The 17061-nt window shown below is 37.5% G+C and overlaps 1 protein-coding gene across 1 annotated transcript; it reads left to right on the top strand.

The window, feature by feature from the left end:
* The first annotated feature begins 5325 nt into the window (after positions 1-5325).
* On the top strand, positions 5326-15003 carry LOC149806166 (uncharacterized). Its single transcript, XM_089951079.1, has 5 exons — positions 5326-5994; positions 9485-9635; positions 10373-10469; positions 12540-12708; positions 14038-15003. Exons 1-5 carry the CDS (start codon positions 5553-5555, stop codon positions 14238-14240), a joined length of 1062 nt encoding a protein of 353 aa, XP_089807205.1. The 5' UTR covers positions 5326-5552; the 3' UTR covers positions 14241-15003.
* The last annotated feature ends 2058 nt before the right edge of the window (positions 15004-17061 follow it).

The raw sequence follows: 17061 nt of genomic DNA on the forward strand, positions 1-17061 counted from the left end.
ACTGGAGACGTGGTCACCGTCGCTGCTGGTCGTGGTTTGTGAATGTAAGGTTGCGAACTTGCCGAAGTATCTCTCTTGCGGGTAGAAGCTGTTTTCTGTGGGCTTTTCTTTTTCTGGGGCTGTGACCTGGTCTTGACAGCGTTGCTCTCTTTCTTTTATGAGGTACGTTTGACAATTGTGGGAGTGGCTTTTTTCTTGGGGAGGACTTTGGGGGCATTAGGATCCCAATTTAAGAGGAGCGAATGATGACACCTCCTAGAGAACCGCTAACTCCAGGTTTCAAAATCATTTGCTTTTTGGTCTGAGTGTCGATGCGGAAATCAGCCAGATGCGTCAAGGATACTTTGTTTCTGTCACAAAAGCGTTTGGTTCGATGAGGAATGTGAATGATCCCTTGCAGTAACTGACGTGCTCTCACCGTAAACCATAGTAAGACTTCTTTGAGACTGGCTTCTAAGACACGAGCACGTATTTGTGGATTTGACTGATGCTGTACAAGACACGAATCAATCTGACGGGAAGATGAGACTGAAGGAAAGTCATGTTGACGCTGTGTGGGACAAACCCAATTTGTATGAGGTTTTTATAGATTTTTTCGATTGATAAAGTTAAGTCGACGACGGGGACGTGTACACCACAGGCCGTAGCTTTCGATGTCCTCTTGGCTCCACGTCTCGTCAGTGGGGTCTAAGGATCATTGGGCGAAATCGGCAAGCGAGTTAGGTCCCCGAAATATTTTTTCACGTCTCCAGGAATCTTGCTGCAGTGAGGGCAATCACTAAAGACAAACTGTTTGATGCACTTCTCGCACGATCGATCAGCCACGCAGAAATTAGGAATGTGAATGCTGGCCTCTTGCATGCATTTAAAATCTGAAAAGATGAAATTGTCTTTCCTCTGGTCAACGTCTTTCTCTTAATGTTTTGAATGGTATTTTTGAATATAGAATTTGTGTTTCAAGTCTACGATTTGGTGACAAATGTGACATCGTTTATTTCCTGAACATAAGTGTGACTTGGCATTATTGGTACGTATGCCTTGTCCACAAGTGGGGCACAATCTCAGGAGTTGACAAGCACTTTTCTGCTGTGAACACTGCGTCTTCAAATGTTGTTGGTAACAGTCAGGGCTGATAAAAGTGCGCTGAGAAGGAGGGCAATGCAAGGATTCTTGTCATTTGACAAGACAGGGTTGAGGGGCCAAATATCCCTCACATTTCGATCCACAATGTTTGTGTTGCTCTCGATTGTTATAGCTATAGTCACATTTCTAACAATAATAACTGTATCCCAGGAATCCTGAGTACTGGTGATCGTATCAAAATGTTCATCGTGATAATAGACGTGAATGTATTGTCCGTCTTTGAAATCTTTGCCTCGAAACAACAAAGGTCCGCGCACTCCTTGAGGGTGTACTTTCAAGGTGATGCGTAAAGCTAAGACGTATTGAAATTTTTGCATTTCAGGAATGTCACATGGTGTGTATTTGGATAGCCCCGCTTGCTGTAACAAGAGTTATGCTTCTTTTCACTGTTTGGCTCTATTCGATATTTAAACAGTTTGCCATGCTCTTTTCCATTCTACCGTGTCGTTCTTGTCGGCATACGTTCGGTCCACCAGGATAGCTCGGGATAAACACATCCGGTCCTGAGGGCTGTTAATTCGGACGAGACTCTTTCTGGTGCTGCGAAGGTCGTCCACCAATAACTTTTTGCGTCCTGTCCATTGCGGAAGAGACACGTGGGTCATGAACAGTGTCGCTTTTCCATCGGTGATATGAAACTTACCGTTGGATTGTTGCACGTGTTGAATCTTATCGATGACTTTGTAAGGTGTCAGTTCTGATGGGCTGCTAAACTCTATTCAATTAGGGGACTTCAAAATATTGTGACGACTGGAAAGTCTCAAGCGATCGTCTTCTTTGGCTTGACATTCCCGTTTCAGTGTGGTTAACAAAGAATCCCACACATCGGTGATCTGCTTTCTCCAACGATACGTTGGACTTTAAATCTTTAAACTTGACAGTGTACGTGTAAGCCGTAGTTCTAGGTTTTCTAGAGGATCGCTTTTCCGTCTCTCGAATGCGGTAGTAGTGTTGAGGGGTTAATGGTGATGGACTTTGGTTTGATGTAGACTCTCTGGGTCTGGATTCTGGCTCAATCATGTCATCTTCAAAATCGCTGACATGAATCTGAGCCAAGACTTCAGCTACTGTGCGAGGCGATGTCACGTTTCTGCCTCTTACTTTCTTCTTTCTCTACGAAATGATGCTATTGTTTCATCTTGACTGCAGAATGTCAAATGACTACATTTTAAACGCCATGAGTCCCTTTATATCCATGTCAGACCAGTGTATATATAAAGGGTCAGTGTTATCCCTTCCAGTATTCATTTGACTCTCAAACCGACCAGAAAGATGGAACGGCCCACACAGATCGAACTTCTGACCAGAGCTTTGCGAGGTGTCATAAGAAAGTCTCCCTCCGTTCGAGACAAAAGTTAAGATACTTGTTATATCTGTAAGAAGAAAGGGCATTGGACAACAGAGTGTCCAGACCGTCAAAAAAGCAAGACAGGTGTCAGGAGAGACAAAATTCAATATACCTTTTATCATTGTGAAGAGAAAAGACATTGGTCTTCAGAATGCCCTAAGAAACAACAGGAGTAAGAGGACTCTGTTAAAATGTCTGAGAGTACCGTCACCGGTTGACTTTCACTGTCCTCCTTCTCTCATAGACTTTCTTTCTTCTCTGCTGTTTCTTTGCTTTCTTGCCTAAAATTTGTGTTTAGTCGGTTGTATAGTTGTTTGTGTGATAGATTGATAGTCCTCAGTCTATGTCTGGTTGTTTGTGATATATATGTATATGTCCCGCCAGTCCCGTTCCCGCCAAGCGTTCTGGGTTTTTTCCGCTTTTTGGTCCCGATTGAGGTTAGCCACTTGTACCATTGTTGCAACATTGTTGCCAGTGTTCAATACCCTGACGTCACCCCTGTTCATTCCTATTGATCCTATACAGGTCCAATCCATTCCTTATGTTAAATTCCCATTGTCCGTAAACGTGCACAGGGGGTCTGAAAAACCTTGTCCGTAATCTTGCCCACGACCTTTTTGACTGGGTTTTCCATTGTCCGTAAAGTGCCCTACTGTACTACTGGCGTGCACCTGAACAATTAGCAGAAATGGTAAATATTTTACAAGAATGGATCAGATCAAGCAGATAAGCTCCAGCATGTACGTCGGAGACCTAAACTTCAGAGCAACATTGTTAATGATGCAGATGTAGAAGCCGCAAACACTGTGTCCAATGAAAATTATAACCTTGGATTAGCAAAGTGTGGATGGGATCTTCACGTGACCCTGTTAATGTTTTCGTGTACGATTCCTCTCAGCCACATATCTGGGTTTTGAATAAGTGTTTGCAAGACCATTTTCGAAGCTAAACACAGTGGCGATGTACTTAAAACTTAATTATAGTGATGCAATTATATGTGCCAATAGTGTTGCTAATTGCAAAGTCGTCCAAATTGGCATTATGGATGCGATAATCTCTTTTGTGGCTGCAGGAACTCGCTTGCTGTTGTTTATGTCTGGAGGCTCATCACCGCTATCGGTTCACACTAGTATTACATACATTTATGAAGTCAACGTTAATAAAATTGTTGGTCCCAAATATAATTGCCTTATACCGTGGTATGTTCAGAAATACCACTTTATACCACAGTTCAAAATTGGTCATGGTACCCAGCTCTTGCAACAGCATCTACTATCAAAAATAGATAACTGTGTCTCTTAATTCACAGGCGGTGCAAATTGAGATTACATCACTACGAAATTTAACTATATAAGAAATATTACATATCTTAAAAACATGTCCATATCTGGTTATAAGACTACTCGGATTGCCTGAAATAACCTTCCAAAAATTGTTTAAATTTTTAATTATTAAAACAATCTTGATCGTTCAAAGAATCCGTTGACCTTGCAACATAGCCTTTCTCTGTTTCAAGATATACACATCTCATTATTGGTATTAACGTCTCCATACTTTTTGGAATAAAACAAATGCGGTGAGTACGCTTTATGGTCATTTTGGGTGTGCTTTAACAACCCTACGTTTTGGTGTTACGTAAATTTGTTCGAAATTTTACAGAGAGTGAGACCTGTGACATAACACAACACTACAGGACAGACTATATTCTGCTTCAAGTTAGCCATTTGTATAACCGAACGGACATATTGAATTCTTTCATTCCATGCATTAAAGGACCAGTAATGTTAGAACTCTTAAAACTCAGTGAGATTATTCTTGGTTTCCATGGCGGTATTGGTTTACTCACAGATAGGGACCAAAGCTTCGGGACCTGCAGGTCTTTAGGAACTAAGTACGCTCTCGTGTGATCCTTTTGAGACTGGGAGGGGCATGCTATGCGTGGTGGGTCCCTGATCATTAGATAATAGCCGTATAACCGGAAAAACAAAGCGACTGTCAACTGGACGCAACGAGATGCATGTTGTTGTTGTTGGTATTGTAGAGTTTAACGCCATTTTTCAGCACAATGGCCGAATCTGAGACTAGAACCCACGCAGACAGAGGTGAGATGGCAGTGATCCGTAACGGAGAGCGCTTTAGACTATTCAGGGTCCCGTTCCAGTTTTGAATTAATACAACTCGAGATCGCTATATGAGTGAAACTTATTAATTCAATTATCGCTCTATGAGTGAAAATTAATAACACGTTAATAACACATATCCTGCTTGTGAGTGAAACGTACATTATTCATATTTTTGTAAAAATTCTATACATTGAACACGTTTGGTGATATAATCATGTTATTCATTTATGCTGATAAATCCCATAAATCAGTCATATCCGTTTACAAGTCCTAAACATTGATTCCTGTTTAATTACTCGTTGATATTCTGATCAGTTCCATTTAGAACGATATAATTTCATTTATATCAGTTCTTGAACTCATCATTCTGTGAAATCCATTGGTGAGCATTATGCGCACGAGTTTGGGTTCATTCATCGCTCCAATTACATGACCATTATACATAGACATCTCATTCACTTTTGAAGTGACAGCTGTGGCAGGCTGCTGGTGGTAGAATTAAGAGAGGGGAAGGAATTAATACCCGAGAACACCCTGAGGACACGATGCATTTGAAATATTTACCAGTTTGCAGTCAACGGATATACATGTTTGTACGTTACTTTTTTTTTCTTGCCAATTAAAATGGTTCAACATTGAAATCTGGCATTGTATATGATAGTGAACATATATGCTTACAGTTGTACATTATCACAAACAGTGAATTATGACCCAGATATTGTCCTTTCATGTATATTTGTTGTAAGGCTTCCCCTTACGCATATGTTCTGTTCGTACTACGACAAGGTGTGTGATGACATCTGCAATCTTCGTCAATAAACATATACATCATGATTAGCGGACATAGAACACATAAGCCCGGATTTTAAACTCACATTGTCTGGACTGGTTTCTTGCGAGAAAAGCTGCTATCGTCACTGTGCATCTTTGGAGCTAAAATGTCGCTACCCACTCACATGAAAGCGCTCATTAAGAGAACGGACACAGAATCGTATGAATATGTTGACATCCCCGTTCCAGAGCCGAAAGGTAACGAGGTTTTGATTAAAGTGGACGCTGTATCTATTTGTGGGTCAGACATTGCGTTGTACAAGTGGGACAGTGTCGCTCGTGTTATCGCTACCACCCCCTTTATACCTGGCCACGAGAGTGCAGGCACTGTGGTTAAATGTGGACCTGATGCCACAATCCCTGTAGGTACCAGGGTAGGGGTGGAAAATCACTTCTACTGCGGCAAGTGTTACCAATGTCAGCATGACATGAGGGAAATTTGTGCAAACATGGGCCAGTACGGACACGGAAGGAAAACAGAGCACGGAGGCTGTAGTGAATACTCCATTGTCTCCTCTCAATACTTGTACGTCATCACCGAACCACTGTGTGAGTATTGTTCTCTTTGTAGTACAGAGTCCCAATAATTTAAGATAATTGGTCTGAGTTTTTTAGTAGTAAATTTTACGTAAGCCAAATTAATTAATACATCATTATATATTAACTATCTACCACAAGCCCAGATTATTACAGGTTTATTTCCGGCCCAAAGGTATGTTCATCCATGCACCATTTTATGTCAAGTGTTAGGTACTGTTGAGTTAATGACGGGAATATATATTTTTATCTTAATGAAATATATAAGTTGGAGAAAAATGATATCACCACAGTGGCTATAACACTTTTATCACCACAGTGGCTATAACACTTTTATCGCCACAGTGGCTATAACACTTTTATCGCCACAGTGGCTATACCACTTTTATCACCACAGTGGCTATATCACTTTTGGTACTAATGTATTTTTCCATTTAGGAAGAATATCTGCCCGTATGCATATTCTTCATATCTATTTTTCTATAATTAGGCATATCTTATTTGTTCTTCTTCACTTCACTTCCAACCGCTCTAGTAGTTAGAGCGACCTCCTCGGATGCGGGAGTTCGTGGGTTCGATCCCCGGCCGAGTCATACCAAAGACTTATAAAAATAGTACTAACAGCTGCCTCGCTTGGCGCTCAGCATTAAGAGGTTAGTATTAGGACTGGTCGGCCTGGTGTCAGGATAATATGATTGGGTGGGACATCATGCTACATGTCTGCGGAATGATGCCCCAGTGCTAAAATCACTATAAACTGCTACACTGCAGACATCGTAGCGATATGACTGAAAAATTGTTAAAGCTACGTTTAAAATCAAAATCAGATCACATCACATCACTTTCTTCTCTCTCTATAACCTTTCATCTCACTCAACGGATCAGAATGAACCGATCTTAAAATGTGTCAACACTTTTGACTCTCAAATAACAGAAAAGACCCATCAATAATACTTAAAAATGAACATCAAATAACAGAAAAGACCCATCAATTATACTTAAAAATGAACATCAAATAACAGAAAAGACCCATCAATAACACTTAAAAATGAGCATCAAATAACTGAAAAGGCCTATCAATAATGCTTAAAAATGAACATCAAATAACTGAAAAGACCCTTCAATAATGCTTAAAAATGAACATCAAATAACTGAAAAGACCCATCAATACAAATGAACACCAAACAACAGAAAGCCGGCTTCAAGTATTAACTTGTTACAATTAGTTTTCCACATTAATCTTGCAAATTGTCAGTGACTGAACTTGCATAACCTTTTGCTATTTAATATTCTATGTCACCAATACAGTACTGTGCCCGTTACATACATTTTAATTTCGTAAGTAACAATTTTAACTTTCATCACAATCATCTTGTCTTTGTCGATTGCAAATCGAATATAGTGAGAACCGAAATAAGGGCACAGCCTCTATTACCTCTATGGACTGCAAGCCTGCCACACACAGTCACATCTGAATGCAGAAATAAATAACACTAGCATCCAAAAACCTTACAAGTAAACTCACGATCATTCTGTTGTTTAATGATCCTGTAGTCTGTATTCCGGTAGAGCGGTCGGTCAAGTTTCTATAATACTCCCCACCCTATCAGTGTTGTTCGCAATGTTCACTGTAGGACTCGCGGTACATACTGCTAAATCAGTTCCCATAGTAAACCTGTGCAAACACCATGCTATTAAAAACTGAGTAACTTATAATTTCCGAGTACTCATGATCAAATATATATATATATATATATATATATATATATATATATATATATATATATATATATATATATATATATATATATATATATATATATATATATATATATTCTTTTCTGGACCTGCATGTGTTTGAAACATGTGCTTTCATTTCCGTACCAAAGAGTCAGGTGCTAATTTTAGTAATGAGTGTTCCAAACTCAAGACTGTTAAAGGACTGAAATTCCATCAATAAAACAATGTCTCTATTTTTTTCCACTGACAACTAGGATAAGCTCTCAAAAGATTCTTTTTCTTAAGCATTACTTGCATTATTAACCAATCCTGGCCAGCCAAACCCATATATACTCTATTTTATGTTCACCCATTTCCAGGCTAGTTCCCATTTTTTTCATATAATTAGTAACATGTGTCCTGTAGCCATCTGCTAATTAAATATTTTAAAGAAAATAAAATCTCGTCATTTTCACTCGAAGACATGCATTAATTTCACAAAACAATATTTCCACTTCACTCGTGAAATATTTCTTTATTATTCATTAGATCTACTCAAACATCTTACGAGATTCTCTATGCATATTGAAAGGGTACAGTTGTAATGCGGCAGCTCAGTGGAGTCCACCTTCCACTTTACCCTGGTGTGTACTAATTGTTACGAACTGTAAAGCTAGCGGTCAGAAGGGCCTACAAAGACAGCACAGTATCTCCATAAGGCAGTACACAGTACTAAGCATTCCATTTCGGCCAAATGGGGGGGGGGGGCTTCTCAAAAGTGTACCAGCTAACATAGCTGGGAGCTCGCGAGAAGCCCACATATAAAGCATTATATTTCCTTACGAACAATGAATGTCTTGAGCAAACATCATTTGAGTTATGCAAAAGGAAGAGTTGCATGGCAAGATCAAGACAACGAAAAAACATTGCGCTGAAAACTGGACTCGAACCGTTACTCTTTCATACGACGGGCGGAAGTTTTATCTACAACATTATTGGACACTAGGGTAATCTAAATATCAAAATCGAGGGTCCGTTCAGCCGATGCCGAGAATAGCTCTTTTATTTTCTCTACTTCTATCTTAGTAAAGTTTGTAATGAAGTTTCGAGACAAGTTTGCGACGAATATTGAAGTTGTTAGGCATACTATTTTTCTCTGACCAGCAAAACAATACATAACCGTAAACGTTCGGTGCTTTTTCCTACAAGAGACGTGAGTAACACAGTTTATGTCAGTTACATGAAATACACGACTTTAGCACTAATGGAAACTAATACGAAATTTGGCTGACCGCTAAATATACGGACTATTTCTTTCTGTTCGATCATACGCTATTTTTTTCGTGCATGGACACTGTTACAGCTTTTTAATGGGCTTAAACACTAGTGATAGCAAATAAAGAAAACACAGATCGACTACACAAAAATAATCTGATCACGGAAAACTTAATGAAATTGCTAATCACATCAGGGCCGGATCAGGTCAAGTGTTGAACATGGGGATTCCAAAATTTCAAAAGGGCCCTGACCCTCCTCGAAGAAAGGGCACTAAAGCATAAGTCTGTGTTAATTTACTCAAAGTGTGCATAATTCATAATAAACATGCACAAGAATAAAATGATGATCACATTTCAAGCGACAAATGACTGTACGTTTGTGTGTTTACGTTTGTTTTTGTTTGTAGCCGCGGAGGTGGGGGGGTCCGGAAACCCCAGAAACACCCATCTGATCCGGCCCTGCGCATTAAAAACGTTTTATTTTGAAAAAGAGATTTGTATTACAGGTGCGGAGGAAATCACAATGCTGGAGCCACTAGGGGTTGCTCACAACGGTATGGAGAGACTGGAGCCAAGCGGACAGGACGTCCTGGTTCTTGGATGTGGGCCAGTCGGACTTCTATCACAGCAAATGGCTAAAGTCATGGGTGCCAAGAGGTTGAGCAACTTTTCAATGCTGAGAAAATTATTTAATTTAAAACTAAATTTCCTCAAGTTTACGTAAAGGCTGACAAAAATCCCCACAAGGTATAAATTAATGTCATGCCTATTCTCATAAATTATTTTCGTTAACGCTTTGCAAAACAAAATAAAGAGTGTCATTAAAAGTTTGAATACGAGGACGAACTGAGCCGATCGGCCCGAATGATGGGTGGCAACAAGACTGCTCTACCTGCAGTCATAGACCAGCTGCAAAGATCATGATGGGTATTGGCAACCCAAACTGAAGCCAAGTGTAATGGCAAAAATTTGTGTTTAAAGAGCTTAATGAACGGCCAATCTACATTGTTATTGTTGTTGTTGTTGTTGTTGTTGTGGGGTTTAACGCCATTTTTCAGCACGATAGGCTATACATGGCGGCCAGTATTAATGGTGGAGGAAGAACCCGGAAAACCCCGGAAAGAACCACCGACCCACGAGAAGCTACTGGCAAGCTTTCTCACATGCCCACATTGGCTGAGTCTTACATTGTTATTATTATTATTATTATTATTATTATTATTATTATTATTATTATTATTGTTACTATTATTATTATTATTATTATTGTTATTATTATTATTATTATTATTATTATTATTATTATTATTATTATTATTATCATTATTATTATTACTATTATTATTATTATTATTATTATTATTATTATTATTATTATTATTATTATTATTCAGAGTGATTGCAGCTGACATTGAGGACTGGAAGCTAGAGTTGGCTAAAAAGGCGGGAGCTGATATTGTGGTTAACACTAAGAATATGGATATAAAACAGGTGATGTAACTATATTCTTGCATAACAATAGTATTTATTATAAAATTTAAAAGTATCATGAAAGTACCCCACCCCCACAAAAATGGCGCTCAGTGACATGGTAACGTTTCAGACAAATTAGCTTTGCTACACCGCTTGGGATACTATTTTCAGCTACTCTTCAGTTTTATCAACAATGTTAGTTTGCACAGATTAAGGAAGGTATGGCAGAAGCGGAACAGTTAACATTCATCCGTAACTGAGAGTGCTAACTGCGTTCTTAGACCTGAGCTAGTGTGGTCGTGTGGGGAAAACTCTTGCCACTAGCTTCCTGTAGGACACACGGTACTAATTGTATGGAAAAATGGGAACCAGCTTGGAAATGGATGAACATAAAATAGAATATATTTGGGTTTGACTGGCCAGTATTGGTTAATAATGTAAGTTATGTTTTAGGAAAAAGAATCTTTTGAGAGCTTATCCTAGTTGTAGCTGAAAAAATAGAGACATTGTTTTATTGAAGGAATTTCAGTTCTTTAACAGTCTTGAATTTGGAACACTCAATACTGAAATTAGCACCTGACTCTTTGGTGGAGAATTGAAAGCACATGTTTTAAACACATGTAGGTCCAGAAAATGATCCGGTTCATATCCCTTCCTCTATACAGAAGCTGACATCCAGGTCTCATTTATACTGATAAATATAGGTTTGACCATGAACATTCAGAAATTTAAAGTTAATAAATTTTTAATATGGTGTTTGCAAAGGTTTACTGTGGAAACTGAATTAGTTACATGTGTCCTGTAGATCGATAGGTCTTCTCGGGGTTCATTATAAGGGAGATAACGTTGCATGACTTATTTTGATATTTGCACAGAAACGTAATAATTAGATTGTTAATTACAGCCCCTCGTTCATTCTTTCATTTGCTGTCTGAATCAGCCACAAGCATTTCTTAGGAAAAATACAAAGCTGCGTCTTAAAACTTTATCGAATCTCGCAGATTTTATTTAAATTGAACCAGATTTATATTTCTGTACATCCATTCTTCCTATTCTCTACAGCAACTCGTAAACACGTAGATTCAGATTTAGCACCAGATGCAAAGTTATAGAAATTATATTAACACTAAACGCTGCTTAAAATGCCCCTCAAATATCTACAGTTTGTTCATTTATTTCTTATGTTCTTGCTGGTGATGCTTGTAATACATTTAAATTTTAAGATTTAAAAACTAATTCCTTTCCGGTTTTCCTGATAAAGAATGAATAAAAATATTTTGTTAAAATGAACAAGGGAATGTAGAAAAAGGGTGAATTTGGGATATTCGTTTACCCGTCTGCCTGATTTATTATTATTAAAATGATTGAAGGTAATTTCTCATACATTGTTAGTCTTGCACGTGTATCACGATATAATCAAAGAGACTGAGTTGTCAGAATGGCACACACGACTCTAACCGCTCCTATATTTCTATAATTAGACCTATCTTATTTATTCTTCTTCACTTCCTTCTTCACTTCACTTCCAACCGCACCGGTGGCCTAGTGGTTAGAGCGTCCGCCTCGGATGCGAGAGGTCGTGGGTTTGATCCCCGGCCGAGTCATCCAAAGACTTATAAAAATGGTATTAACAGCTGCCTCTCTTGGCGCTCAGCATTAAGAGGTTAGTGTTAGGACTGGTTGGCCTAGTGTCAGGATAATGTGACTGGGTGGGACATCATGCTACATGTCAGCGGCATGATGCCCCAGTGCGAGACATCACTATCAACTGCCACACTGCAGACGTTGTAGCAATATGAGTGAAAAATTGTTAAAGCTACGTTAAAAACCCAAATCACACACACGACTCAAAGAGTCTTGATATAGTTTTGGTTAATAAAGAACATAATTGTTTTCGTTGAAAGTTGAGACACCCCAAAAACAAAGATGTTGATGAAATCCGGGTTTCATCTGTTTATCTTCCCACATCTGCCCGTTTGTCATTAAAGTTCATCTACACTTTAACAATTCTTTTTTTTTTTTACATTTGCCTTCCCATCATCCCACATTCCTTGCTCTGACACTTTAAACGCACCTCCGTCATTTCAGTTTATCATGGAACGGACAAGCGGAGTTGGTATCGACCGTATCTGTGAGTGCACCGGAAACCCCATGATTGTGAATAACATGTTTTCTTACCTGAGGAAGGGCGGACAGGTTGTGATGATCGGATTGCCAAAGCAACCGCTTCACGTGGAAAATGTACTTCAGGATATCGGTAAAAAGTTATACAACTGTTGTACCATAAGGAAGAATTATGTGACCCAGTATATTGAGATGAGCAAATTTAAAGTTAAATTTCTATTCATGATTTTACAATACGGTGAAAGACATGCTTTTGGTAGCCAAATCATATATGATTAAAATTAAAAATTTCTATTTTCCGATTTATTTGAAACAATGTTCAGAATAGTCGCCATAAATATTTTAGTACATTATGTGGTACACATTTCTCCAATATCACAAATCAGATATTATCAGGGTTATGGTGTTCATCATAAATGACATCACGAAATGATACATTTTCATACTGGTTTATCACAGCTGCGACTTATATAATAAAATTCTGGATTGCTTCACGCACAGTATCCACCCACAAAACGATGGCGACGTTGATGTTCAAGTGGATGAGTCTTGGTGCATTCAACGCATGACCAGTATTCAAGTTTATGATAAGCTCTTTGTTTCCATATTACTTGCAGATAAGTAAATAAAATCTGAAGCTGAAATCTGAAAACTGATAAAAATAGATCTCTGCCTACCTAAGTATACAAAATAGACTTTTCAACTTCATCTTTTGACCTTGATGTCGAACAGAAGTAGTAAAATACCAGGCCTGGAATTCACCAGCAAAACATAAATCTGGACTTAAACATAAATGTGGACATTAAAATCATTAGCATCGAAAGTTTGACCTTGGGATCAACTCCAAAACTGTATGGCAAAGTGTCAAGTGACTTTGCAACGATGGAAACATTGCATTAAATGTTGCTGTGTACCTGTACCTTCAGTTTGAATAACTTGACACTTAATGGATGGATAATAGGTTTCAGGCAGAAATTATATTCACTTATTTATACGCTTACGTTTTCACGTATATATTATTGACGTGTATGTTTTTCTGAAACACAATATTATCACAGTATTGGAAGTTTTTCAAGTAATTCTACAATTTTCTTAAAAATAATAACAAAGTAGTACACATACTCCCCTTACCTTGGCATCTATGTTGAATGTGTTTATCAACAACGGCTGAAGTCTGTGTGCCTTTTAACCCCGTGAGTGCCCCGCATGCCGTTGAGAATAAAAGTTTATTGTTGTTGTTGTTGATATTTGACGTCCTTTTTCACTTAACAAAAACTTTATCTCATTGTCAGTTCCCAGATTTATAGCTATTTATTTTAGACCAAGAAATTTGTATATACTCGTATTATGGCCGCAGGTTTTTCATACATATTTTGCATTTTATACTTTAGTTAATTGGAGATATATGAGAATAAAAAGGGACTTACAACACTTAAGTAATGTTAAGACCCGCATTTTTCAGTATTTAAAGTCCTTACGCTGAGAACCGTGCATGGCAGGCGAATTTTCCACACCTGGAAGGAAATAGAGAGGTTGGTAGCTGACAAGAAGGTGGACGTCAGCATGGTGGTGTCTCATCGGTTCCCTATGTCCAAGTTTGAGGAGGCATTCAAAGTGCTTTTCAGCGGAAGTGCATGTAAAATTGTCATGGATCCTTCCAAATAAGAGAGGAAAAGGCAATGCTCTTAGGTCGACTTTGTATTGTCAGCGACAGACCTATGAAAGAAAATTCTCTTTTGTGTAAACCAATTAAATATTTCACACGTTTTTTTATTTCTCTAAGTTCGAGTGGATATCATTTGCCAATATGAATAATTAAAAGATCCCTGAAAGTAATTGACAATCAATGAAATTACTCCTCTACTTTTTTTCTGACATCGAGACTTTGCACAGGTTAGTAACCAAGAAAAAAGTCTGTGTGAATGTAATGACAGTAAATAAAATGTCACTGTAAATAATATACAGAGCTTTCAATTGCAAACGAATCTAAATCTCGGCGTGCCAAGCAGGCATTTTACAATATAACAAATCCTCATCATTGCATATTGTAACATTGTGCAAAATATCTTCTTGTCCACAACCCATACGACGAAACTTGATTTCGTTTTCATCCATCGAGACAATCGTGACTACTCTGCCATTTTTGTAATATCGAGAATAAGTTTTAAGTATATTTTCGGTCACGGAAATGTGTGAGAAGTTGATTGCCACCTGGACTGAGGATGTTGTTTGTCTTGAAGTTCAACAACGTACTGATATAAATTTTGTACGCAATCAATATTGGACAAACGAATATTTCCGTCTGCATCTACCTATAAAAAGATTTATATTTATACACTACTATTTAGTTCTTTATAGGCAATTTGATATTTTCTTTTATATGTTAAAACACAGTGTACCTTAAGGGAAATTAAAACCAAAAATTATATTTTGTTTTGTCTGAAGCCTAATTTATTTATATTTACTAAACTACTCACCCACCTGTCCGATATATCTATCTATCTATCTGTCTGTCTGTCTGTATGTCAATCTATCTATCTATCTATCCCTCTGATCTAATCAAATCTAATCTAAGGGTTTTGATAAGGCAGTCTTATGTTACTGTTTAGGCTCGAATAAACAGTAACACAAAAAAGAGTGAAAACAAGCTTTGAAAACTATAATAATTTATTTCCATGGAAACATTCTGTAAAAATGAAACAAAAGGAACTTACTGTTTTAAGAATCAATCCAAAATTAATCCAAGATTAATCCACGAATAAAATTTTACAAGTCCTAATAATAAAAGCTTCTAATGATTTCAAGTTCGAGTCCGGACGAAAAATCCAAGATGGAAAACGATGACGTATGTTGTAACCTGTAGTGTGTTGAAGTCTACAGCTCCTTGTAGAATCAAGAAATATCACTCCGGTTTCGGAAATCCAAATAAATTTTTATAAGAGGTTTTTTTTTTTCTTCAAGAATTTCGTATGAGCACACGTACATCTCCAGGAATTTTTTAAAAACCCTTTTGAAACCAAATAATTTGAAATAATTCCAAAAGACACAACAGACACTTTCCAGTGTAAAGAAAAAAGCCCAGCTGAGAATATTTCACCATAACAAAGGTTATAACGTATTTTAAAATGCAGTTTCGAAAATCCCCATGCTGCGAAATAATAAAAAAAGTGGGGATTCATGTGATCATGTTTATATCACGTACGCCTAACATGAACCTGACGAAAACCAATCGTTTTACTCTAAGAAATAAAATTTAAACAATTGTTTACATCTTAAACCACGTAGACCCATCATGACCTCGACAAAATCATTTTAAAAATAAAAATAGAACTTATTTAATTGGCTGCGACAAATTTTGAATCACGGCCAGGATCTAGAGCAACATTTGGTGGTTATTAAAATGAACAGTCACGGTCAACCTATTTTCTGGAAAACATTATTTTGACATATAATGAAATTTAAGGGACAAATATTTTTTTAAAAAACCTACAAGCAATTAAATCAGATATAATTAAATCAAATATATAGATATAAATATAATTAAATATACATAACATCAGTAATGGCAATTTCTTATTACGGCAAGTTAGGGCCGGTATGGGAGCCTAGAAGAATTTAACATATCCATTACTGGCGATACAAAAAGAAAATAACATTTGATGTTTGTTGGTGAGGTGGCTAGGAAATGTAATGTTACATTTGGGTCGTTATGGTGTTTATGCGAATTTAATATCAGAATATTGGGACAGTGCGGAACTCTATTTGAAATCCGTGTTACCAGGGTTGATATTTTATGATCTCCTATAAGAATTTAACATTACTGATGACACTATGGCTTCATATGGGAAACTAATATTGGGTTTGGGCCACTATGGCGGTTATGAGGATTCAACATTTCATCAATTGTTGGACTATAGGGCTCTCTACGGAAAATGAAGCTGTTTAGAGCCTCCAATGGGAATTTAACATTACTGTTTACACTGTGGACTTGTATGGGAAATTAACATTATATGTTTAGCAACTAAGACGGTTATGGGAATATAACATTACGTCAAATCTGAAACAGTATAACTCTCTACTGGAATTTAACAATAGTGGCTTACAGCTTCCTACGATAATTTAACATTCGCTTGTTACGACTCTGTGGTCATAAACTAAGTAACAGAGCGAAGCAAAACCAAAACGTATTGTAAAACTTAATAACAATTTGATTATCAAAGCCATATATGTGAGAGGAACTGACAGTATTATGAAGTGAATCCAAAATAATCATAAAAAGTCCAAAAGAATACAAATTTCCAAATAAACTTCAGAGCCGGAAACGTACTGGTCAGCCAAGAATAGTGAAGTTGCCAAAATGGCGTTATTCCTTTGAATGATTCACAATAGTTCCAAATAATAGTATAATCCTTTCCGTTTCCACTGAATATTTTAAAGAAATGTTTTTCCTAGCAGCAGAGAGGGTGAACAGAGCTTTTGCTGGAGC

This window comes from Sinohyriopsis cumingii, chromosome 2 (assembly GCF_028554795.1).
Source record: "Sinohyriopsis cumingii isolate HCF-2022 chromosome 2, ASM2855479v2, whole genome shotgun sequence".
Lineage (NCBI taxonomy): Eukaryota > Metazoa > Mollusca > Bivalvia > Unionida > Unionidae > Sinohyriopsis > Sinohyriopsis cumingii.